Genomic DNA, 25,682 nt, shown 5'->3' on the forward strand with positions numbered 1-25,682 from the left:
TAGGTGGCCCAGATGAGAGCTGAGTGCAGGGTGGGGACCAAAGGTGAACAAACTACCCCAGAAGTGCTTTCCCTACTGTAACACCCGATACACCCCAAATCTAATCTATCCTTTTTTCAATGGTACAAGTGAGAAGGATCTGTTCAGGTTATCCACAAAGCTAATGCAATCTCCAGCACCCTCTTCTATTTCTTGGAAAATTCTAGCATGCAGATGATTTGAACTTTGTGTTCTTATGTGCAACCAGAACTAAGAGCTGATTGTTTTATTCTAGAGCAGAAAATGGGATTTTTACCAATCCTCCTAAAGGTAGCGTCCCATACTTTGTAGAGCCACTTGAGGAAGCATTCAGGACCAGCCTAAAAGAGGTGAGTGCAAGTTGTAAGGGGAACACAAACTTGCTCTGAGCCGTTTTGCATTGGCTTTGCTGGGCAGTTGCTTTTCTCGCTTGGGGTTTCCATGTATTCAGTGGGAAGAGAGAGGTGGCAAAGGAGGCAGTAGGAGAACAGCTGGATAGACACGCCCCCCCCCCCCCAGTTATAAGATAGGCTTAAGGGGCTGTAGTAGGCCTGGGGAACTCTGGTCTCTTCCTGCTGGCCAACCTTGATGCCACATGATTGACAGGCAGGTTGCCCCACTCAACTGTCAAAATCCCTTGTGTGGAGTCCAGAAGTTTTGGACTACAATTCCCATCATCCCTGACCACTGGTCCTGTTAGCTAGGAATCATGGGAGTTGTAGGCCAAAACATCTAGAGCGCTGCAGGTTGGGGGTGCCTGGCATAGGCAATGGAAGGGATGTCTCCCGTGCTCTGCCGATGTTCCCTAAATGCACCATTATTTTTGTTTGCCTTGGCTGATCAGGATTTAGCCTCCTGCTTGGATGGGTGGACTAAAACGGAGGGGAAGGGGTCAGTGAAAGAGGAAAAAACAGCGCAGCTTGAGCAGCATTTCCAGTGTGCAGAGAGAGGGTCACTTTCCTACCTCTCTGCCTCTCCCCTGGAGTTGAAGCAGAATTATGCAAAATGAGCTTGCACCGAATGTACAGAATGTGTGGTTGTTTTTAAGCCCAGACTGAACACAGGTGTGGTTAAGTGTTCAGTAAAACTACTGAATTGCTTTTGACCCTTTCGCTGCCAGTTGTAGATGCTTCTGGGTGGGCTAATCCAGCCTCCCTATTATAACTCCTAGCATTTAATGTTAAGTTTCATTGTTCCATATTTCTGAGTGTTCTTTCCCATGGTCCATCTCTCACTGTATTCTCCCTTATTCTTAGCGTTACCAGTTTGTGGAAGTTGCTGGCAATCATTTTGTCCACCTGAATGAGCCCCAAGTTGTGGCCGGGATCATCAACACCTTCTTAAATAAGGACCAGAAACCCAGAGCCAGCCTATAAGCAGTGCCTGCCTACATCATGACGACTAACCCTTCCTAGAGAACAGATGGATGCCTTCGAAAGATTCAGTCCTGCTTTAAGTGAGGAGGCTGCTGTGGGACCTGCAGAGTATCTTGCACAACTACCTTGTGGCGCAGTGGGGACAGCTTGCACAGACATTTAGCACAAACAATTCTTTGTTCTGTTTCTACTGAACAGCTCAGTCAGATTCAGTTCTTCATGAGTGCCTTAGTTCAGTTACACATACGGTGGGTGAGTGGATTTGTCTTAAAATGTCAATTCATGTACTAGATTATGATTTTCTGGGCCAGAGCCAGGTGTTCTAACTAGGTAACAACTGTTAGTTCAGTGAAGGAAACATTTTAGCCACTCATGCTAGTTTAGGTATTAAAACTAAGTTTGTTGCAGCTTGCACTTCTTTCCTCATACAATTTTAAATACCTCTAGGCAGGGCGGGGAGAAGCCAGGAGGGTGGGAGGAAGTGCTGCCGCTGCCTTGGGAGGGAGAAGGAAAGAACTTGTGTGCTGTAAGTCCACACAACGATTCCTGGATAGTCTGCGGGCTGGATTTAGAAGGCAATTGGGCCTGATCCAGCCTGCAGACCTTAGTTTACCAACCCATGCTCTAAACAGTTTCAATCTCTCAAAAGAATTTATTGTTTGGTGATACAGATTGAGGGGACTAATAGAGGAGGAGAAATTTTACTGAGATGTTCTTTTTGGCTTCACAAAATAAGCCTCTGACAGGTCTGCTTTTCCAAGGTGCCGCTTGCATCCATAGCATAGGTATTATAGGAGAGATGCAAGGTTGTACAAGCTAGGGAAGCAGCTGTTCTTTGACAGGTTATGTGGCACACAAATTGTCCAGTAAAAATCCCTACATAGAAGTCGTGTATTGGTGAAGATGACGAGAACAAGAAACTTGATGTACCGTATTTTTCACTCTATAAGACGCACTTTCCCCGCCTAAAAAGTAAGGGGAAATGTGTGTGCGTCTTATGGAGCGAATGCAGGCGGGAGGCTCTGCTCAGCGCACGGGCAGGGGATGAAGGCTCCCCTTGCCCGGGAGAGGCTGTGCGCGGCTATCCCATAAGCCAGGACAGCCAGCAGGATCGCTGCACTGCAATTCCGCTGGCTGTCCTGGCTTACAGGATTCAGATTTTTTTTTCTTGTTTTCCTCTTCCAAAAACTAGGTGCGTTTTCTGGTCTTGTGCATCTTATAGAGCGAAAAATACGGCATATCACAAATATAAAAACAAATATTTACATGTCTGTTTCATTTGAACAGCAGCCTTAGAATTCCTCAAAGGGGAAGAAGGCAGCTTATGAAACTGTCCATGTTACAGTGTCAGAGCAAACAAGATGATTTCATTTCCAAACCCTCTTCGTCTGCTGCATCCATCACACTCCAGGAGATATTAGAGGAGAAAGGAGAAAAAGTCAAAATTATCCCAGCAATGAACTTCTTACTGTGGCTGCCGTTCTTTTCAGAATAGCTGTAGATCTGCAACTCAGTAGGGCCGAAACTTCCGCTGCGCCCGTAGGAGAGCAATTTTCTGCTTGTCCTCTTCAAACTTCCTCCTTAGTTGAGCTATGTCTGAAAACACACAAAGGAGAGATTGGATAAAGCAGAGAAAGAACCAGTGTCACAGCAGGAAAAAGCTCCACTAGCATATTTTAGTTAACATTCCCCACTGTCCAAGTTCTGGGATGGTTTGATGCCTTAAAGGTGGCAACGTTTGTAGACATCTCCTGAGCAAGCATAGTAATGAGAACATGCTACTGTTGAAATAAAAACACTCAGAAGAATGCTGGAAGCTAAAAATCTGCCCTTCCACAAAAACACCTGACAATCTAAACTGTTCAGAAAACAGCAACTAAGCTCCTTCAGATGTTCCTACATTTCCACCAAAATTCAAGCTGGCAAAGAATACCATATTTACTCGAATGTAATGCACACTTTTTGGCCAAAGTACATTGCAAAAATTAGGGACGCAGGTGGCACTGTGGGTTAAACCACAGAGCCTAGGGCTTGCTGATCAGAAGGTGGGTGGTTCAAATCCCCACGACGGGGTGAGCTCCTGTTGCTCGGTCCCTGCTCCTGCCAACCTAGCAGTTTGAAAGTACGTCAAAGTGCAAGTAGATAAACAGGTACCGCTCCAGCAGGAAGATAAACGGCATTTCTGTGCGCTGCTATGGTTCGCCAGAAGCGGCTTAGTCATGCTGGCCACATGACCCGGAAGCTGTACGCCGGCTCCTTTGGCCAATAAAGCGAGATAAGCGCTGCAACCCCAGAGTCGGCCACGACTGGACCTAATGGTCAAGGGTCTCTTTACCTTTTCCTTACATTGCAAAAATTAGGGTGCGTGTTAGATTAAATGGCGTCAGCAAATACTTTTTTGGTTTCAAGATTTTGAAAATTGAGGTGCGAGTTAGAGTCCCGTAAATACGGTATGCTATTCAAATTAGATGACATTCTCTTGCATCAAATATTGCACAGAATTGAGAGATCAGATGAAGAGGAAATGACTCACGTTCCCTCTTGGTCTCACGATGCTGCCAAGCATAGAAATTAAGCAGCTCCTTGCGTGCCCTTTTGCGCTTCTCCCTCTCCAGCGCCCGCAAGTTGGCTGCTTCATTCCGAGGGAGCCCAGGCCTTCGACCTTTCCTTGTCACCTTCACCCACCCTTCCTCATCCGGGATGCCATCTTCCTTCTCAGCTTTGGCTTCTTCCTGCATCAATAAAAAGAACCATCTCAAGCCTGGTCACGAGAGGCTGCTTTAAGCTCACAGCTTCCCCCTGAGTAAGGCTGGGCAATATATCACCAGCTAAACACCACCATATACCAATATATCACAATGTCTGAAATAAGGATGGCTATTAAGGCATTGGCTAGCTTCACTGTTTTCCCCTCATTGTGATTTTTACTCACTCACTCACTCACTCACTCACTCACTCACTCACTCACTATATATTGCCAGGTCAAAAACTATGAAACCAGTATCACAATATGGACTTCAAACCAGTTTTGGGCAATATATTGATACATCCCCAGCCCTACCCGAGCTCAGAAATACTGTTTATAATTTCAGAAGGTGCCCTGCCCAACTTCACAGCCCTCGAGCAAAAGAGCCCAGTGCAAAGCCTTTTGCCATGTGAAAAGGGGTTTCTGAAGAAAGCAGGATTGTGTTATCAGCAATCCAGAAATATAGACAATGTGTTCCATTCAACATTTCAATTCCAGATTCACCCCAGAGGTAGGGAACCTCCAGCCAACAGACAAATCTTGGCCCACCAGGGGGTCCAATTTGCCTCACAAGGTTATTTCCTTCAAAGCATGCCCACCCATCAGCTGCCATCACTGGTGGAGAACAGGGTTGACTCCTGCATTGGCTGCACACCCTGCTCCCAACATGGAACAGGATCGTGCAGCCAAGGCAGCAGGATTTAATCCCTGCTCATCAGCTGATGAGTGGTCTAAGACACCAGGTGAACTTCATGGCTGAGTATGTAAACTCTAGTCTTCCAGCCTCTAATCACTACATCACTCTGGGTCTCTACCCAGTCAATGCTGATCATAACCAAGACAAGTGATGCTGAATCCACAGGACCCTTCAAGGGAAGGGCATGCTTGGCTAATACCATTATATTTTCAGCAATGCATACCTTTGCAACCTTCTTGTCATAGGCCTGCATGAAAGCATCCACTTCTGTCTTCAGCTCAGCAGGATCCACAACTGAAGCTGCATATCCAGCAATCCATTCTGAGATAAAAACAAATAATAAATCAGTTTGCAGTGCAAAAAATGTTCAAGACAACAGAAGAACAAAACACAATCTTGGAAACTTTAGAGGCCCCCTTAATACAATTGAAACCAGGGACTCAACAGTGGGGGACAACAAGATCAAATTTCAATTACTGCTACTTCTAAGAATGACAGCATGCTGGACTTGAATGCCTATCTGTGATGGCAAACCCTGTTCTCTCAATGAGCAGTGGTTTGCTGGCAGGTGACTGACAGTTCCTACTAGAGGCACCTACGGTTAAGAAATACCAAATACCACTGCACAAACCACTTGCTGCTTGGCTATTTATTTACTTAATTTATATCCCACCCTTCAAGAGATCCCTGGGTAGTTCATAGAGTAAAATAAAAGATAAAACAAGTAGTTAAACCAAAACAACAAAACAATACCCCCCTTCCCACAGATACATTTAAAAGGCTGTGGGATATTAATTGGCCAAAGGCCTATTGAAATCAATCCTATTGTTATAGCAAGCCCCAGTTTCCCCTATACTGAGGTTGCCCCTGTACTCTGGAAAAGGAGATTCCTTCCATGCCACAGTACATTTAAGTTGGGACATGCTGCTGCTACCTTAATGTGTGCTTCACAGGAAGTGCTGCCCTTGACGGGGGCTAACCTGCAGCCCAGATCTAGCCTGGCAAGCTGCAGGAAGTGATCCACCAGCTCCTGCCCTTTGTCTACTGATCTGGTTGACAGATAAAGCCCTCTGCCTGATCCTTAGGGAGCAATCTGAGATGGAGAGAGACAATCCTCTCTAAAGAACAGGCAGAGGGATCGTTTATCTGTGAGCTTAGAGCCAAGCACCACTGTGCTGAGATCATGGATAAAACCGTCGGCCTGCTCTTTAAGAGTAACAGGCAGCATTTCCCCCACCTTCACTCCAGCAATGGATTGGAGAGGCCTGGAAATCCTTTCTTTCTTCTCTTTCTCTGTGTTAAGTGTTGAGTGGCTGCATGTCTAATAGGGTGAGTGTGTGGGGCCTGCATAAGTGTTGTAAGAAGGGTGCAAACACACATGCACATACATTGTTGAAACTCACAGCCAGTATGTAGCCCTCAGGGAGGTGGTGAACCCTGAAGATGGCCAAAAAAGGTTAGACACCCCTACTATAAGACAAGGACAGGAGATGGATCAGGGAGTGGCTCCGCATTCTCTTCCTTGCTTGTTTAACAAATCAAAGGCAGTCTGACTATACAGCACAGAGGCTGGGGAAAGCCTATGTTCTACCAGGACTGACAATGGTTGTAGATGGACATGGAAGGCGTGGGGAGTCCTCTGGTAGCAGCCTTGCATTTGAGTGAGACAAGGTGCCCTGCCTAGTCAAGGTGAAAGAGGTGCCTGGGGAATGCAAAAGTAATAAAGGATGGGTAAATGTAATCTCATTAAGAGGTGAACACCTAATTTTGTTAAAGAATTTGTATACTCCTTATTCACAGCCCCCTCTAAGTGGTGTACACTGGCTGGTGTACCAGTATTCTATTTCTGTCCCATTCTTTCACAAAGGAGCTCAGGGCAGCTGTTCCCCACCTTACTCTCATCCCAAATGTTATAGCACAGCAGTTCTTATGAGGATTGTTAGGCTGAGAGAGAAATTTGCCAAGTGAGCATCATGGCCATATGGGGAGTTGAAGCCTGGTCTGCCCAGTCTGTACAGCACTCAGATTTCTCCACCAGCCACAAACTAAATCCTTACACAACTGAAGGCCAGCGCAGGGAGAACGAGGGAATTTCTAGGCATCTGTGGCTAACTTACTGTGAATGCCCGTTTGCACAGGGTGCCTTTTGGAAGATATCACCAGGGGGTCTTTTGTTGATAAGGACTTGGCAGCCTGCACCCCAGCAGGACTCTTGAACACAACATAAGCAACCTTGAACCCCTATAAAGCAAGAAGCTCATGATTATGGACTGGGCCTATTTTCACTCACATACAATCCAAAGAATGAGAGGTTTAGCCAGTCACTGAAACACCCACTCAAGGGGGAAAACACATCCCTGCTGCTCTCTCCCCTGGCTTCGTCATGCTTCCCCTCCCTTCCCTCATCTCTTTTTACATGAAAAAAGAGAGCCAGCCATACATGCTGCCTCTGAGGTTCAGCTCTGGGTCCAGCTGCATGTGCGCTGCTAGGTTTTTAAACATGGAAGAGGCGAAGAGGAATGTGCACAGCCTCCAGAGCCTAACACTCACCCACGAAACATGCCGTGTGCACGGCCTGCTTTCCTTCCTCCACCCCTGGATGAAAGCCTTTTCCCCACTATATTGCTTGGGAAAGGGGAGAGGGTATGGTCAAGCTCCACAGTGCAATTCAGTACTGTTAAAGTAGCAGCCTTTTTGCCTGACACATAGGCAGACGTCAAATTGCAAGGCTGGCTGAACTTGCAGGGAATGAAGCCCAAGCTGCTGTAACAGGGAGTCAAGCATTAGCTTCCCCCCACCCCCAAAATGCTACATTCCCACCCACCTCTCCAAATTCCACCCTCGCTCAAGGGTTCAAGATTTACCTGAAGTGCTTCTGTGTTGAAAAACTTCGTCTTGGGCATTTCTTTCTTTTCTCCCAGACTTGGCTTGTCACACATCTCCACGGAGCGTACAGAACCGCAGCCCGAGAACAGCCTGGACAAACATTCCTTCAAGCAACAAAAGGAAATTTGGGACAATTCATAGCTATAAGAGGAACATTTCCTGAAACCTGAAATCATCCCCCATTATTTTCCCTCATCATCTCACCTCTCTAATACTTGTATTATTATTAGTTACCTCTCTAATATCTGTACTTGATATTAGTTACCTCTCCAATATCTGTACTTGATATTAACTACCTTTCTAATATCTGTACTTGATCCTTTGGCATTTTATGGCTGAAAACCGCCCCCACCTTTTAATGCCCTTGACAGCACGTCCTGCTCTGCCCCTTTCCTTTCAGGATTTGGGTTTGCTACCATTTACCCTAGGCATTTCCTCAGGGCAAAAGTAATAATAATAATAATAATTGAGGAACAGGAAACTAGGAAGAGTTACCAATCTTGTTGATTCACATTCACATATTAATTAAACATTAATTTACATTCCAGGGTTCCTCTACAAGGCACTGGTCCCTGGAGGTCACTTGGTAATTCACTCACAGTTAGTCTGCAGTGTACAGACTTCCCTTAAGGGTTCCCAAGTTTGGGAAACCCTGCTCTACATCAAGGCTAGGGAACCTTTGATGCTCCAGATGTTGGGACTCCAACTCACCCCATCCCATGCTGGTGGGGATTGATGGGAGTTGTAGCCCAACAATATCAGGAGAGCCAAAGGTTCCCCAAGCCACCTCTGCATGCTTAATTGAGCATATCCACACAAGATATGTTGGGTGAGATATACTAACAAAGATTTAACTATCTGTGTTTGGGTGGCTTATAGTTAGTATATCTCAATGTATATTTATTATAGAACATAATATCCAGCATAAGTACAGAATAGTTAATAGGAGTTCTGATATCCTAACCTAACTGTCTTCTTCTTCCCCTCTAATTCTTTTCAGTAAGCTTTATTCTTCTCGCTCTTTTTCATCTCATTGATCTCCAGCTATTGCCATCTCCAGATATGGCTGGGAATGTCCCATCTGAAACTCTTGAGAGCTACATAGCAATTTCTGAGCTAGATAGAACAAATGGTGTGACTAGGTATGAGGCAGCTTCTTCAATCATACCCTACCTAGTCATTTACATCTAACAATCAGCTGCAGGCCAGTAGCTACAATCTCCTATGCAGATACTAATATAGCCTATATTTTAAGAACACTCGAAAACTAGGATATTGCAGCTGTCCCTTGTAATTTTTTGAATTGATAGTGAAGTTCACTGATTGGATGACCAGGAAACTCAAATGCAATCCAGCAGCCAGTGATTAGTGTCTTCCCATAACTTATGAGCTGTGTATGTCTACTATTTTTGAGATACACTTTTTAAAAATAGCAAACATGTTCTAAAAGCCAGAAGAACACACAGATTCGCCATTCTCTCTCTTCTACATTTTCTCCGCAGCTCTCCATATTAAATACAGTCATACCTCGAGTAGCGTTCGCTTCACATTGTGTTTTTTCTGGTTACAAACGCGGCAAACCCAGAAGTGTTTACGTCCGGGTTCTCTGATTCACGCAGCAGCGATCTGTGCACTTCACACATGCGCAGGAGCGCTCTATCATGTCATGTGCGCACGCAGAAGTGGCGCTCTACTTATGGACTTTTTGGGGTGCAAATGGCACCCCCGAACAGATTGTGTCCGTAAGTAGAGGTACCATTGTATCAATATTTGTTCTCTTCTTGGCTTGGTTTACAGGTTGCCGGGGCCCTCATATAATCCCCTTCCCTCCCCCCCAATAAACTCACCTTTGTACAATATGGGGGAACATTCAAGACAAAAAGTGTGCGGTTTTGAGGCCTCTTCACATCTGTGTCCTCCCTGACTTTGTGCTCCTTTACATAGAGGTAGTGAGGGAAATGATGCTCTTCAGAGAACTTAACTGGAATAGCTAAAAGAAAAATTGTGGAGCAAATAACTATAACCTGGAGCACACTTTGATACATCAAAGACAACAGCCTGAAGACACTAATCATGTTACCCAGCCAATGTCTTTTAGAAATATCTGTTTATTGGTATGTCTACAAGTGAATGGGGCAAAGTTACAGTGGGTGTGGGTGACTGGAGCTAAGCTCTCTTCCTTCACCTTATGTCCCTGTGCTGCAACACTTCAGTCATTTTTCTCTTCAAATTTGTTCACTCCATACATTGGAGCTGGGCTGGCACAAAAGTGCCTAAAGCAATGGAGCACAGTCCAGAAAGAGGATTCAGCTCCCCTCACCCAAATACATCTGTCGTAAAAAAAACATGCACCCCACCCCATGGTGTGGAGTGTTGGGCTAGGGCCTGGGAGACCAGAGATGAGGCAGAGGATAGTTTGGTTGCCCAACCCAAAATCCCACATACAAAGCACCACTCATTTTGCAGCAAAAGGCCATTATTTAAGATTACTTCTTCAGATCCTGACCCTACCCGCCCCCCATCAAATCCAAAGGTCAGCTACATGTGCAGAAACGTCCTGGCCGATCAACTTGCATGCAGTATGGTTGTGCTTTCAAACCTTCAAAAACTATAAAAAACATACCTTTACGAGAAGCAAGTTAGAAAGAACAATCACTCTTGTTTAACGCTACTTTTTGGGGGAGATAGGGGACGGTGGTGTGAGAACCTGTTGCCTAGTCACAGATCCAATGAATAAAGTGTCGAATTTCTTTCCACAATTTTCCGAATTTCTCTATACGGAGCTCCCCATAGGAGGAACAAACACACACCAATAATGCTCTTCGAATATATAATTCTGCGTCGCGGCCTCACCGAGATTCGTGCCTTAGTGGCAAGAATCTTGCAGAAACGCCTGAGCTATGGCGAGTGCGGTTTTCCTTGCGGGGAGCCCGGCAGCACCGCGAGCGAACCCGGGCAAGCCGGGAAGTTGCCCTGCAGGTCCAGAGAGGAGCCTTGGAGGCACCTTGAAAGGTGGCGAGCCCCCCCCCCCCCGTGGCCCCGGAAGAACCACTATGCCGGCGACCCCGCTCCCCTCCGTCTGCTCACCCGCATAGCCGAGGGGTGCAGCCGGCTCGACGCCTTCCCCACGCGCCCTTTCGGATGGCGCCATCTTAGCGGACCGGAGGAAGTGACGTCATCCGGCAGCCCAAGACGGACTGCCGCAAAGGTTTATGGGAGTAGTAGTTCTTCAGGGTGCCCAGGATGGGCGGTATGAAGGAGAGTCCTAATTCCCGGGGGGCGGGTCTGGGTGCTATGAAAAATAGCCGCCCCCTCACCTCTCCAGCAGTCGTCCTTCGCTTTAGCGCGGCCCTTCCAGCTCCAGCGCAATCCTAATCCAAAGTATGCTGTGTTCAGCGGGGTTTACTCCTATATGCGCGTGCGCAGGCGCTCCAGCGGTATGATGGAGCCCAGTTAGATTCCCGCGCATCTTCTCGTTTTGCTCGGTTGTCGCAGCTGCGCCCAGGGAACAGGCGGCAAGGCCCAGCTCAGATTCAAATTAAGCCAGTGGCTCTCCCCTTCCCGCCATTAAAATCGCTGAGGGTCTTGGCAATTTAATGATTTTTTTATTCCTGGTGTTAAGTGTGTTTTGCTAGATGCTATATACTTTTAAATTGTTTTTCTTTCTTTTTTGCTTTTGTATTTTATTGCATCGCACTTTGCATCCAAACTGGAGTGCAAAATAAGCAAAACCATACAATTAAAACTCAATACTTAATGTGGACATGCTAATGGCCACCTGAACAAAGATCAAAGGCCACTGCTGGTCTACAGACCAGTTTGGGAACCTCTGAAGTAAACCTTGGCTTCCTCACATACTCTCCCAAGTAGTACAGCTGAACTCAAAAGATACGAAGTGGTGGTGCTGAAATATCTAAAGGTAAAGGTAAAGGTACCCCTGCCCGTACGGGCCAGTCTTGACAGACTCTAGGGTTGTGCGCTCATCTCACTCTATAGGCCGGGAGCCAGCGCTGTCCACACACTTCCGGGTCACGTGGCCAGCGTGACGAAGCTACTCTGGCGAGCCAGAGCCGCACACAGAAACGCCATTTACCTTCCCGCTAGTAAGCGGTCCCTATTTATCTACTTGCACCCGGGGGTGCTTTCGAACTGCTAGGTTGGCAGGCGCTGGGACCGAACGACGGGAGCGCACCCCGCTGCGGGGATTCGAACCGCCGACCATGCGATCGGCAAGTCCTAGGCGCTGAGGTTTTACCCACAGCACCACCCGCGTCCCATATCTACAGCTATCTTAATGAGTAATGAGAAGTCTTACCAGCTAAAAATATAGATGGAAAATCATATTGTCATTCAGTTTACCCCTTTGCTATGCTCCAGAACCATTACATGTTTAAACCTTTACAAGTATTTTTATTGGATCAAAACAGCCTTGTAACATGTCTGTTTTTTAAATGCTTTTCTATTTCATTTCTCCTTTTAACAGAGATGAGTGAGTATGTGGCAAACCTGTCAAAATACCCCAGAAGTCTATAGTCAAACAAAACAGCTCCATAAAAGATGAAATAGCATATTGTTTTTATGCCACATAATCCTGTTTTCTTCTTCACTGATAAGACTATGCAATATTCTCTCATGACCTCTCAAACATTCCCTACAAAAAAATCTTCCTGCATATAAAGAACAGCATGTCAGGGAATTGGGTCTTCTTCCCTCCCATCTCCATGGGAGAGAATTCAAACATGGCAGCCCCCAGCAGCAGCCTTAAAAGACACAATCCGCAGAAAGCTTTATTATTTGATTCTGCTGAGAGGCACCCCCAAAAGTGAAAAACCAACAGGACTCTATTGACTAATCAGTTGAATTCCTTGCTATCCAAGAAAGCAGGGCAAAATACAGGTTCTGTATAACAAACGTTTATTCAGAAACATAATACATGTCCTCCAGCCCCAACCTTCCCTTCCCCTGTAACCAACTGCTAATGAAACACAGGTACAGGGAACAGCAGTTCTGCACAAAATATCATTTGTCGTTCATAAGCACATCTCCCCAGTAAGGGTGAAATTATGACCGGTCCTAAATTAGTAATTCAGATTTTAAAAAACCCATTGGGAAGCAAATGCCTTCCATGTTGTGAAGGTTTATTGTGTGACATAACGTGTGTACCTGCTAAATGAAACTAAGAAACTGTACAGAACAAAGAGCAAAAGGAATGTAGAATCCACTGAGCACCAGGTTCTACAATGGAAGAAAGCAGATATATTACACTGCAGGGTTTTAGCACAGATAAACAGCAATGCTCTCATCTTGTAGCTGGAAGTATAAAAATGCAAGCCCCCATACAAGTATCTGCATGTTTATTTAGTATAAAACCAATGCAGTTATTCTTAACCCTTGTCAGTTTTCCATCTTTCACTGGACTAAATGGGTTGCTAGAAAAAGGAAGTATGTTTTTGTCTTAGCAAAGACTGGCATGTCAGAGGAAATTCAGCATGGCCAAAAAACAAATCATCCTCGTTTGCTATAGGCAACTCATTTTCCTGCTATCCCTGTTCTATGCCAAAACAATAAGTAGATTCTCCTCTATATGAACCACAAGAGACACCCACCATTTCCCAGTACAGAAAAATAAGCAACAGTGCTGTACAGTAGCAGCAGTCATGCCCAGAGTACTGAAAGATGCAACTCTTACAATCGACAATTCCATGAGAGCAGGAAGCTGGATTTTTTCCCAACTCTTACACTTGGGGATAAGGTAGTGTAGGGTAAAAACAGATGCCCTGTAGAAATAGTTCCTAGGGGTTTATCACTGGAGTTTATTTGGGTGTCATTAACCTCCAAGAAAGGTGTAGGTGCTACAAAACATAGTGGTGCATCAGAATCTGTCAGGACTGAATGAATGAGGACCTCTATTTACTGCAGTGCTTCTAAGGCATCAGGCATGAGAAGTGATTGCTGAAGCCAGAAACACTTTCTTCTTGCCCAATACATAATTTCATAGTAAAAACACATTGTAAATGGTACAAAGTGAAAGAAAGCCCATGCATTCTCACAAAGAGAGCATCTGTGAGACTTCCTGGACTGAAGAGTACACCAACACCAGGGCACATGCTTCTTTCTCTCAGTGCACTAGCAGATTATTACAACGACAAAAGAAGACAATGAAGTGTAAGATGTGCTATGTTCCTGTGCCTAGACCTATTTGCATTGCCTTCACAGTCCCTTCCATTAGCTGCTGAACGAAGAGAACATTTGCTGCTGCTTCTCCTTCACTAATTTTACAATTTCAGAACAGCTAAAACCGCTACCAAATCCTGGCCTCTGCCACAGACAGAGCTGAATTGAGAAGGAAATGCAGTCCATCATCAGTAAAAAGCAAAAAGGACTCTCATCTCTCACTGAAAGGGTGCAAGTGCCAAACAGGTGCTACTCACATCCTTTGCCAGCTGCACTTTTCACTGGCTGGATACAGGTAGGGTGGTTGAAACAAAGGAAAAAGAGTTAAATGTTCTAAGCTTGGTGATATATCACTGGAGGAAGGGAAGATTATTCCATTAGAAATATGTGGACAAAAACTCCAACTATGAAAACAGAACACATACATTAGGGAGAACACTACTGTACAGGAAGGTAGCAATTGTAGAAAAACAAAGGTTTCAGCATGGTCAAACACAACATCAGTTGCGTTCCCATACTTGTCTCCCTATTTCCCACGCTCAACAAGTTTTCCAGTCCACTCCTTGCCTGCCACTCCTCAAAGTTTGATTTTGAACTCTGTAGGTTGCACAGAGGCGGAGGTCCCTGAGGATTTGAAGAGTGCTTTTAAGATGGTATCAGGATCCACTTCAGCTGGTGGATTGGAGGCGGCTCCTACACTTGTCCGACGTGGTTCACCTTCTTTCTTCACTGAGGGGGTGTCACTCAATCGACTAAGGAGAACAAGAAGAGATACACTATTAAGCCTTACAACAGAACAAGTGTCAAGTCAAGCAGCAGAGCTTACTCTTTTCAGCAATTACCATCTATTGCCTGCATAGGTAGCTTAAGCCAAGTGTACTCTTCAGGATTTCAGATTAAGGGATAAAAAGTTATGGAAAGGGGAAAAAGAAGAACACAGAGAACCCCAGGGAGCTCCACCATCAATAGGTGTCGAATGGTGAAATGCAGAGCAATTTACACTGCTGAACCAAAACTGTTGTTCTGATTATTAAGCAAGCAATTACAGGCTGGGAGAAGCCTACTGCCATATTTAGATGGAAGGACAACTGTTCATACAGATGATAATCTGAACAGCAATGCTGGAGATATAGGAAAATTAGTAAAAAAGCTTTGATCTGAATATCAACAAACTCCTGTTTGGTATTTTGCTTGGGTACAAAAATTACATAGCACCTTGTGAAGGAGCAAAAATGTTACACCATAGTTTTATGAACACAAACCCATATGCACATACAGCAAGATAGGTTGGTCTGATGTGATGATATTCCCATTCATATGAAGGTTGCATTTCATCGGCTGGCCTGATGGAGAAGAACAAAGAAAACCAAGTATTAAACCTTAGGAAAGTGGTATAGGTTTCTTCACTGTGCATCCATTCTGCTCATTAAACAAGATCCCTGGATTTTAATGCACAGATGTGCCACCATTATACACAGTTTGAGCCTAAGCTTCTCTATTTTGAGATACATTATTATTATTAATTAAATTTGTATACTGCCCTGCATCTGCAGAGCTCAGGGCAGTCACAGCATAAAAATACAAGATAAAAATACAAAATACATAATAAAAATAAGGACAAAATGAACCAATATCCCTCCTCATGTCAATACCCTAACTACTTACCCAAACTCTGAAACAGCAAAGTTTCTGCAGTCTCTCAAGAGCATTAATTCTCACAAACTTGGTATTACTGTATATCCAGTTGGTGTAGGGGCAAGTTATCATCTATGTGCCTGCAATATCACTCTCACTCCAATATAAGCAAATTTGGTGACTTCTAAACACCTCATACAATAATAGTCCAAGAACTGCTCAGCCCCTCATGGCACTCATTAACAATTAATTAATAATTTCCTGACTTCTTACACACAGAAGAAGTACCATCTGAGATCTTCAGGGAAGTAAAACGTTTCTGCGTTCTGCAAGAGGCTCACACTCACCATCCAAGCATCTGTTGTTGTATTTCTTATACGCAGTAATGGCATCTTCCTTTTTCACAAACACCACCTCAGCCATTCCGGGGTGCACTAAACGGGCTCGCTTTAGGGCACCACATACACAGAACAACTCCTGAGGAAAGAGCACAGTACAGTATAGTTTAATTTAACTTAGCTCATCTTTGCTACTGCATCAGTGATTGTAAGCATTTGTTGTTAGTGTGGAATTTAGTGTGGAAGTCAAGGCCACAGCTGCCAACTCTGATATTTGAACACTCACACATTAAGAACATAGAGGTTGCCTTGCTGGAGCACACAGAGGAACACTTAGTCCAGCCTTCTGTTTCCAACAACAGTCAGATAAATATATTTATGTCAGGGATGGGAAACCACTTTTTGGCCACGGGACCAATTCAAATTGTGGCTGACCCTCCATCTGCTACAATTTACCAATAACTTAGGCTTCTCTCTTGTCAATCATCTGATGTCATTTGTCAGGCTCTGACCCTGGTGAAAGCAGTGTGGCTTGCATTCAGCACCCAATCTGAACAGTGTTGAACACAAACAGCACTTGCAAAGGAACACCGGGAGCACACTCCAAGGCTCCTGATTATTCCTTTGCAGCGGGTGCTTTGTTTGTATGATATCAGCTGACATATGGTTGTAGCCGGGGAAGAACAGCAGAGCAGACCAAATTGGGAGGCTGAGTGGACCTAGTTAAGTCTGCGGGCCAAAGGCCCCTCCCTCACCCCACAATCCATATTTTAGGTAATAAACTCAGAACCAGAGTACGAAAGTACTTTATTACCCAACAGGTAGTATAAATTGAGGTTCGACGTAGCTATCCACAATTAGAGCCACGTTCCACAACTATGTCTGCTCCTTTTTAAAGGCCGCATGATCTAATAATCTTGTGAGCGTGAATGCCTAAAGTTTCTCATTCATTACACGAAGAAGTCCTTGCATTCCTAACGTTCCGCATATCCTCAGAAAACTACATGTAGAGCAATGATGTCCAACGAGTAGACTGGTAGATCCCTGGCAGATTGCGGGATCCTTATTGCGTACAGAAAGTTACAGGGGGAAAGCTCAACAACTGTGGGCAATCCACCCACCCCACCCCACGCACGCTCCTCCTCCCTCCAATGACAATGGGTAGATCACTGCCAGATTTTTAATACTGGGATCGCAGTCTCTTGGGAGTTGGACATGCCTGATGTAGAGCAACAGAACATCCAGTTTATCTAAAGCTACACTGGGATCATTTCCCCCACACCAAAAGTCAGAGGGAATGTGACAGTAAACCTGGTGTCAGAGTGCTGCCTGCAAACTGTTCTGGATTTCACAAACTTTGGAAACTCTCCTACTGTGTGAAGAACACAATGGAACCTGCCAGGACTTCATTCAGGAGAGTAATTCTGGAACACACAGGGGTGGCTCTCCTCAAAGTCGTTAGATTGCTCTCAAGTCAATTAATTTTTCTGAAGATATTTAGGCGTCTTGGAGCTTTTGCAGACATCTACCTAGCTCCTTAATGCTACCACCTAAGATTCTCCAGGCTCTCCCAAGAAAGCACACATTCCATTTTACTTTATAAACATTGGGTAGAACATGGATACAAGACACAAGCAAATCCCTGATTTCAACAATATACAGTACTCACAACAATATCCTCTTCAGTGACTCGAGGGTGCAGATTATTCACAGTCATTTTAGTGCCTTCTAATGGGCTGAAGGCCGGCTGCCAAGAAACAGACAAATGTGTCACATGCATATAGTCTGGGATTGGGGGGGAGGGGAGATAGATCAAAGTAAACGGGGCTTTGAGGAAGTGGGGGAAAGACAAGGGCAAGATTCAGCAAAATCCAGTCTTCAGAATATAATTTTTACACTTTTTTTGCTAGATTCTGTTAATCTCTGAGAATATTTCAACAAGAAATCATTTATGACAAATGTCTGCACAGCAAGCATGAGAAGCAAATGGGTTTCAGATTTTACCAGTTCTTCAAGTTACCATGTCCAATTCCACCGTTTTCTCTGGAAATAAATTTCCCCCATTCAGCTGCACTTGAACAGGGTTTATTCTTCTTCTTGTTATGAAAATCCAGAATAGGAAGCTGTAACGGCCACAAAAAGCTATTTGTGTCCTTGACTCACCTCAACTGGTGGTGGCTCTTTGGGGGGTTCTTCCTTGGTCACCAGGGTTCGGGACATGTTTGTCAGGGCCTTTGTCCGGATGGGGGATGGGGGAGCTGTGGGGGCCGTGTAGGCATCATTCTGCACAACTTTCGTGAGGGGGACTGTCTTTGACAGAGAGAACTTGTTGCCACTGAGTCCAGCCTACGTAAATGGAGAACACAAATCCCTGAATACTGCAAGTGCCAGAAGCAGAACTAATACCTCCTCCTCTAAGAAGCAGCTATCCAGCAAGATTTCCCATTCCATAAAGATTTAACCTTAGAAATAAAGCCAATGTGACGTAGAGAAGACTATTCAGTCCCTGAAGTCAGCTAATGCATTCAAAAATTCCTTTTAGTATTTGTGCACACTGGTTAATTGTTGCGGGTTAGAAATACTTGAATTATCATGTACTGAAAACAGATTTCACATTTTGTGTAAAGACAGTACATTCCATTATTAACTTTTAACTATTTTACAAGTTAGGAAAACTCCCTCCATCCCACCTTATCCTTGCACAACTACTTTTGATCAATCAGGTCAAACTAATCAGGTTGTTAGTTTGGGAAAATAAGGATCTTAACGAAGCTTTTATTAGTTGTTTGGAAAAGAAGAGAAATTGTGATGTAGTAAAATCATAACGTATGCAAGAAGCGTTTAAGACGAGAAGGATAAACTAACAGAGTATTTATGCATGTTTATCTTACCACATTCAATGGATTTTACTTCAAGTAAGTGGACATAAGCTAAAGAACTTTGAAAGAATCTTTCAAAAACTAGGTCCCTAGGGTCTAAAAATGGCAGAAACCACCTAGAATTTTAAGGTAGTTATTACAATCTTGGGAAAATGTGAGATAATGTGCTGGAAGTGTCATCTTTATTTGGTACTTTACTCATAAAGAAAATCAGAATACCATACCCCTTAACATCACAGCATAAATCCATTCTGGATTGCGACACACCATTTTAGTTGTCCATTTCAAAGGTGTTTTTTTTTTTAATGGACAAAGATTATCCAGAATATCAAATTTAGGCTGCAATCCAGGTTCTATTTCCACCAGAATAATCCTATTAATCCCAGTGACACAGTTTCATTGCCTAGGGTGTTTTGGAGGTTTAGCTTAGGACAAGAGTACGGGCACATGATCAGCCTGACTACAGATAGTGTAAATAAAATATTCTTTATCTTTCTTTCATAAAATAAAGTCCCTATGTAAGACAGGCAATGCATTTAGCCTACAGAACTCTCTGCCATGAAATGCTTTGAAAATGAATTGTATGAATGAGTCTTTCTGATTAGAAAAAGTCAAATGACACAACACAGTTTCAGTTACTGGTTTGCCTGAGCAAAGAGAAGACAGACTAACTGCAGACTCAAGAGCAAGAGAACGAGCAAGTTTGTTTTTGCCAGTAGTGCAGGCTATTGCCACTCTGTTTGGTACAGGTGCAAGCAGCAGCTCGGGGGCCATTGGAGCTCTACAGAGCCCCATTCCCATGGGGGAAAGTGGACATGGGCCACCTACTGGCAGTGGACAAAGAAACCCCTTTTCTTCCTAACTTCCCATCTCTTTTCTTTCTCTGCACCTTGCACAGAAACAGAGTAGACTGCTGGGATGGAAACAGAGATCTATTCCTCCACAACAGCTCACTTTATGGGGCATGGGCTGGATGACAACCTGTTATAGGCCACATTTGGCCCACGGGCCAGCAATCTGCTGCCCTGTTTTAGGGTAAAAGATTGCAGAATACCATAAACCTGGAACCAGTAAGTTCAGCCAATACAAGCGCAGAGCACACGCAAAACAACAAAAGTACATGTCCACTGGGAAGTAGAGGGAGTGGAGAAGCTAATGAGACAGACCCTTACCGCACTGTGCAGAAAGCTGTTTGTGGTAGTGATCTTCATTTGCTTATTAGGAAGGGGAGATACAGTTTCTTCATCATCTTCTACATCATACGGAGACTAAAAAGAAAGAAACAAACAAAAAAAAACCAAGTAACTTATAAATGCAAGTGGTTGATTTGATGTTTCTGGTTGCTGATATAATGCAGATATTCTAAAGAGTCTAGACTGATGCACTTAAACAGTTCTATGCATGCTTACTAATAGGTTTTTCTGAAGATATGCCTCAGCAAATACATGTATGTAGCCACTCTGATTTGCTGCATCTTAATACCAGGACATGAAAATAAAAAGGACTTTTAAGCAGCATTCATAGAACTGTAAAGTTAGAAGGGATCCTCAGGGTCATCTAGTCCACCCCCCCCCTGCAATACAGGAACCTCAGGCTGTTCAATTCAACTCAAATTTGAAGACTCAATCTAAACATGATATTAAATGCACCTTTGCATTTAACATGCACAATTTCTAAAATGCAAATATCCATGTGCAGATGTTGGTGAGGATCAGGATTGTGGCATGAGGGGGAATGTAACCTTCTCCTCCCTGTCATCATCTGAAGTGAAATTCCCTCCCCTGCTACAATTTGCATTGTGCAGAAAGTTCCCACAGGAGTCAGTGGGACCTTACTCCTGATGCAAACAGCAGCTTGAAAAGTGGGAATTTCCTCAAGATCACAGTGTGGGATGGGTTAAATACCCCACCCATCACAATCAATTACTGCATCCCTCTCAATTAGTGGCAATTAGCATTTTTTAAAAGTACATTACATGCAGACACACATTTGCCATAAATTTCAGTTTGGCCCAGAGTTTCTTCAATCCCTCTCAGCACTAATGCCAAGCATTAATCTGCCCAACAACTTTGTAACATAAAGGATTAGCCAATGGCAGACAGAGTAAACAGGATTTCTTTCCCGTGCAGGTGTACTGTGATAATACAAGATTGGCCAATAACATCAAAATAGGTAGACATAGAGGCCAGAAGTTAAAAATGATATTTCCTAAGTACTGAAAGGATTGTAATAAGCGAGTACAAGAATGTAGGGGTAAGATCCAAAGGCACCACAAATCTACTTTGTGAATTGTCACTGCAAGATACTACACATATGGGAAACTGTGAGTTACATGAATGAAATGGATGCAAATAACACTCTCAGCCTGTAGGCTGTGAACATATTACATAAGGCAAATAAAACTTTTAAATTAGTTTATAATGCCAATCTCCAAAATCAAACATAAAATCACTTCAGGGTGTTTCACTGGAAGCAACTGAAATAAATGAAATAAATATTAAACACATATTCAAAGATTACTAGATTTTACAACATTTGACAACTCCACTCTGTTACTGAATGGCACACACCTGTTTGTTTGTGTGATTGTTCACAATGTTGACCTTCATGCATGCAGGATGAGTGTGCAATGGAGTTGCAGCCTTCTGCTGTGATGGGGAGAGAAAGACACATCATTAACACCTAAAGATTTCAGTGAAATCTCTTGTTTCATCATGATGGCATACTCAAAGCTTAAAGAAGGAACTAAGATCTCTACTTTTAATTATCAGATTATGAAACAATGCAGACTGTCAGAACTCAGATTCATGGATTACGTTTTCTGTATTACACATGCGATATAATGCCACATTAATGCTTTCCCCAACTGTTTCCCTTGAAATACATGCAACTAGTGCTCCAGGAGCTGCCAACACATAGGATAGTGCTGGAGAGACAACAATAGACTGTAGAGATATTGACTATAACCTACTTGAATTGTTTTTGTGATCTTCATGGCAGGGGCCACCGTTTCCACAGCAGCTTTCACAATGGCTGCACTAGGAGTGCTCCTTTTCAGACTGATCTTCTCTCTGGCATCAACAACTTTGGTCACTTGCTGCTTTCGGGAATTCAGCATTTCCCGGGCGTCTTGCACTTTTCCTTGGATTTTAAATCTGGCATCTTTCTGAAGCAGTTTCTCCCGGGCATCTTTCACGCCAATTTTGTGTCGGGCATCAGTAAGGCCAATCTTCTGTCGTGCATCAAATGTCCTCTGGAAACCAACACTTGGTGCTGATCTGCTTAGAAAAGTTTGTTGAACGCCAATTCGAGGTCTACCGCCAAATAATGGCCTTGTGTTCAGCCTGGAACAGAAATGTCAGGTGTTAAAAGCAAACAAACTGCTGCATTTTAAGAAGTTAAGCTGCAATGTGTGCAGAGGAGGGTGACCAGGATGATAAAGGGTCCAGAAACCAAGCCTTGAATGATTGAGGATATTGAGATCTTTAGCCTGGTAAAGAGGAGACTGAGAGGAGATATGATAGCTATCTTCCAATATTTAAAGGGCTGGAGCAGTTTTCTCATGCTCCGGAGGCTAGGACCCAAACCAATAGATTCACATTCTGAGTAAACATGGATTCCGACTAAACATCAGGAAGAACTTTCTGACAGTAAGAGATGTTCAACAGTGAAACAGACTCCCATGAGAGATGGTGGACTCTCCTTCCTTGGAGGTTTTTAAGCAGAGGTTGAATGGCCACCTGTCATTTATGATCTAGCTGAGATTCCTGCATTGTAGGGGGTTGGACAAGATGACCCTTGAGATCCCTTCCAACTTCATAGTTCTACAATTCTATGATCTAACCCAAGAGTTCCACCAAGTGATAGAAGAGGCCAAATTGAAGGTTCAGAGATTTTAAAATCTCCAAACTCCAAGAGAAGGCTGGAGCTGGTGAAAGAAAAGGGAAGACACTAAGACCTGCGAAAAGGCCAACAATGGAATCCATACAAGTTGACTGACAAGGATAATCTAATATACATACATTCCTTTGGAAAACAATTAATATTTAACAGAGATAGAATTGCCTGCCCCTCATAGCTTTGAAATTCATATTTCAACCACAGATCTGTGTTTGTGAAGAATGCATGTACTACACCAAAATTTTGGGATATTGTTAAAATGGGTTGAAATATAACAGGGAATTTAAGAGATGTAACTGACATCTAGTCAGCTTATCAAGCAGCATTTCAATAGAACATCCTGATATTAAATGGAAAACATGCTTTTATAGGAGGGGAAAGGGGGAAATCAAAATTAATTCTTAACTATATTTCAAAGAACATGTTGGCTGGTTTTTTGCTTCTCTGTTTAACACATTTCGCTCAAACTGGTGGACACTGTCTAAGAATCAGAATGAAAGGTGAGTGCTGCCTGTTCCCTTGGCAACATTGTAAAGATGTGACCTCTTCACTGCAGATAAGCAAAGCTGTTAATTTATTTATCTAAATGCTCTCTAATGAGACAAATTTCTCTGCGTTATTACTTAAGCAACATTTCCCATGCTAAAACATGCCCTCTATTTTGTGGATTTAACTTGTATTATCCAGTAGTGAATTCAACTGAAGGCACAACAGACCATTCTCTTCAGAAACGGCTCAATCTTATAATAGAACAATTGTTTATGGAGGCTATAGATCGCCTTGCATGTCAAAGGAAGTGTAAAAGTAGCAAAAAAAGAGGAGAGTTCAGGAACAGAAACATTGGCACTATGAAAAGCAAAGGCCAATAATTTTGTATGATGCACAAGGCGAAGAAGCAGGGCCGGCCCAATGCACAAGTCTCTACAATCAGTTATTGGTTGTATGCTATAGCGCATAGTTTGTCACCCCGAAACAAATACTGTCCCATCTCAGCACACAAGATGCCCCACTTGGAATACACACAATGTTTTGGGCCGCCCTTAGGGACAAAGCGCCAGAATCAGTACAATGAAGGCGCCGAGAGACCTGCGGAAGGAGGGTGCTGCCCCCTCTCCACGCTGACCCACGTCTATAGTGCGAAACACACACACACTCGGCCTCGGAGACCTCGCTGCCGAGAACGGCCAAGCAGAACCGAACGCTCCAGTGGGCGATGACTGACAGGAGAGCGCGCCAATCGGAGCACCGAGTGCACATCCCCAGCCGGATCCTGCCGGAGCAGAGCACGGATCCCGCCTCCGGGCAGCGACGTGGGGGGAAGGGAACCCTCGCGGGCAAGGGGGGGCCTCTCCGCCCTCCAGGCTCCTTCCACGGCTCACCTCCCCTTCGTGTTCACACTGACGCCACGTTTCCGGATCAGCTCGTCCAGAGACAAGTCCGCCATGTTGTCGCTAGGCCCCGAGACAAGTCGCTGCGACCGAAGCCCGGACGTGAGAGCCAACTACTTCCGGTGTCGCCGCGCCCTCTCCCTCCGCAACCTCCTACCTCTCCTACGCCCTGGAAGTGGATCTTCTCGCGACGCTGGCGAAGGACTTCGCGAGGGGTTAGATTCCCATAATCCCTCGCAGCGCGAGTGCTCATTTGCATGCGCTCCGGTGGCCGCGCGAGGGGTTGTTTTTGCACACGCTAGGGGGGATTTCGTCTGTGTTTCACGGATTGCACCCCGGATAAGGGAAAGCCAGGTTGCGCTTCGCCACTGGTGTGGTCCCTTGGCTTCACTGTGTTTTGCTCATCCTCACTTTTAAAGCTGCTGCGTTCAACTACGTGCCTTCGCTGCTGAGCTGAGGTTTATGCCTTAAACTTATGAGTAAGGAAAATAATGATCCGGGGTGACGCCCGGGTCCTCACTGCTAATGTGAGAGGAATTTTTGAACGGGTACAGGTCGTCCCTATGGTGACCCGCCTACTTAGCGGGATGCCTGGGTGCTTTGATCTGCCCGACCCTTCCCTACTGAAATGGTTGAAAAAAAGTTTCTTTCTTGTAATATTTTAGCTGGATTTCATAGACGTTAACTCATATACACCCCATACATACAAAGCACAAATTATGTTTTATTTTGTGCGGTTTTCATTGGAAACAGTAAGTTTCGGATACAGCTGCTGCATTTTGTATCAATGGATGTTGGGTTGAGGTGCCCACAGGTAGAAATAACTGCTGAAGACATTATGCATGTTGTTCAAACACACTCTTAGTGCCTTTACAATTGTTTTAAGAGGTACACATTCCTATTTTAAAATATCTTAAAGTAAAGGTAAAGGTACCCCTGCCCGTATGGGCCAGTCTTGACAGACTCTGGGGTTGTGCGCCCATCTCACTCAAGAGGCCAGGGGCCAGCGCTGTCCGGAGACACTTCCGGGTCACGTGGCCAGCGTGACATCGCTGCTCTGGCGAGCCAGAGCCGCACACAGAAACGCCGTTTACCTTCCCGCTGGTAAGCGGTCCCTATTTATCTACTTGCACCCGGAGGTGCTTTCGAACTGCTAGGTTGGCAGGCGCTAGGACCGAGCAGCGGGAGCGCACCCCGCCGCAGGGATTCGAACCGCCGACCTTTCGATCGGCAAGTCCTAGGCACTGAGGCTTTAAACCACAGCGCCACCTGCGTCCTTAAAATATCTTACTGAGCCAGAATTGTGAAAGAGAGTACTTGGGAGCTATTGCATAAGATTTATACAAAGTGTTGAAGGGTAAATTATACCTGAGCCTTGTACATACTGTGTATTCCTTGTTTTCACTGTTAAATTACCTATCTCTCGGACAGGAAGATAGATATGGACAATTTAAAAAAACTGGAGAGGCATTTATCAGATGAGAGAGCTTGCTAGAGGTAAAGCAACATCTAATCATAAGCTAATAGAGAAGCCAGATGATGCCCAGTTTCAATCTAATCAATTATGCACCTTTGCAATGTATTTGGAGGGGGGGGGGCTTTGTTCCCTTACATTATTCGAGTCTCTCTGTAACAAATCAAAATA

The 25,682-nt window shown here is 44.4% G+C and overlaps 3 protein-coding genes and 1 long non-coding RNA gene across 13 annotated transcripts in view; 2 read left to right on the forward strand and 2 right to left on the reverse strand.

Annotated features, from left to right (window-relative positions):
• The window catches only part of SERHL2 (serine hydrolase like 2), a 27,164-nt gene extending 25,363 nt beyond the window's left edge, over positions 1-1,801 (forward strand). For all 7 annotated transcript variants that reach the window (XM_083698748.1, XM_083698746.1, XM_083698745.1 and 4 more), the window contains 2 exons: positions 275-368; positions 1,275-1,801. In XM_083698748.1, the coding sequence (XP_083554874.1) occupies positions 275-368; positions 1,275-1,394 (214 nt within the window). In that variant the 3' untranslated portion in view covers positions 1,395-1,801. The remainder of the gene's footprint in view (positions 1-274; positions 369-1,274) is intronic.
• The window catches only part of RRP7A (ribosomal RNA processing 7 homolog A), a 15,119-nt gene extending 4,140 nt beyond the window's left edge, over positions 1-10,979 (reverse strand). For all 3 annotated transcript variants that reach the window (XM_083698784.1, XM_083698785.1, XM_083698783.1), the window contains exons 1-7: positions 10,811-10,979; positions 9,571-9,713; positions 7,702-7,827; positions 6,955-7,078; positions 5,061-5,158; positions 3,928-4,126; positions 2,864-2,990 (exon numbers count right to left, since the gene is read on the reverse strand). In XM_083698784.1, the coding sequence (XP_083554910.1) occupies positions 2,905-2,990; positions 3,928-4,126; positions 5,061-5,158; positions 6,955-7,078; positions 7,702-7,827; positions 9,571-9,713; positions 10,811-10,874 (840 nt within the window). In that variant the 5' untranslated portion in view covers positions 10,875-10,979 and the 3' untranslated portion in view covers positions 2,864-2,904. The remainder of the gene's footprint in view (positions 1-2,863; positions 2,991-3,927; positions 4,127-5,060; positions 5,159-6,954; positions 7,079-7,701; positions 7,828-9,570; positions 9,714-10,810) is intronic.
• Positions 10,937-15,065, forward strand: LOC310825431. Its single transcript, XR_014555311.1, has 2 exons — positions 10,937-11,160; positions 12,207-15,065. It is a non-coding gene; the product is annotated as an uncharacterized lncRNA (long non-coding RNA).
• Positions 12,621-24,237, reverse strand: POLDIP3 (DNA polymerase delta interacting protein 3). Of its 2 annotated transcripts, none has more exons than XM_083698722.1 (9): positions 24,029-24,237; positions 21,721-22,093; positions 21,320-21,397; positions 19,922-20,017; positions 18,034-18,216; positions 17,540-17,617; positions 15,880-16,009; positions 15,174-15,240; positions 12,621-14,649 (listed from the first exon to the last, which is right to left on the reverse strand). In XM_083698722.1, the coding sequence occupies exons 1-9, from the start codon at positions 24,091-24,093 to the stop codon at positions 14,475-14,477; spliced, it is 1,245 nt and encodes a 414-aa protein (XP_083554848.1). In that variant the 5' UTR covers positions 24,094-24,237; the 3' UTR covers positions 12,621-14,474. The 2 variants fall into 2 exon arrangements, with proteins under 2 accessions (XP_083554848.1, XP_083554849.1); XM_083698723.1 differs by having other exon boundaries at positions 21,320-21,394; positions 24,029-24,209.
• Between the last annotated feature and the right edge of the window lie 1,445 nt (positions 24,238-25,682).

Source organism: Podarcis gaigeae (genome assembly GCF_964106915.1).
Source record: "Podarcis gaigeae genome assembly, chromosome: 10".
In the NCBI taxonomy this organism is placed as follows: Eukaryota; Metazoa; Chordata; class Lepidosauria; order Squamata; family Lacertidae; genus Podarcis; species Podarcis gaigeae.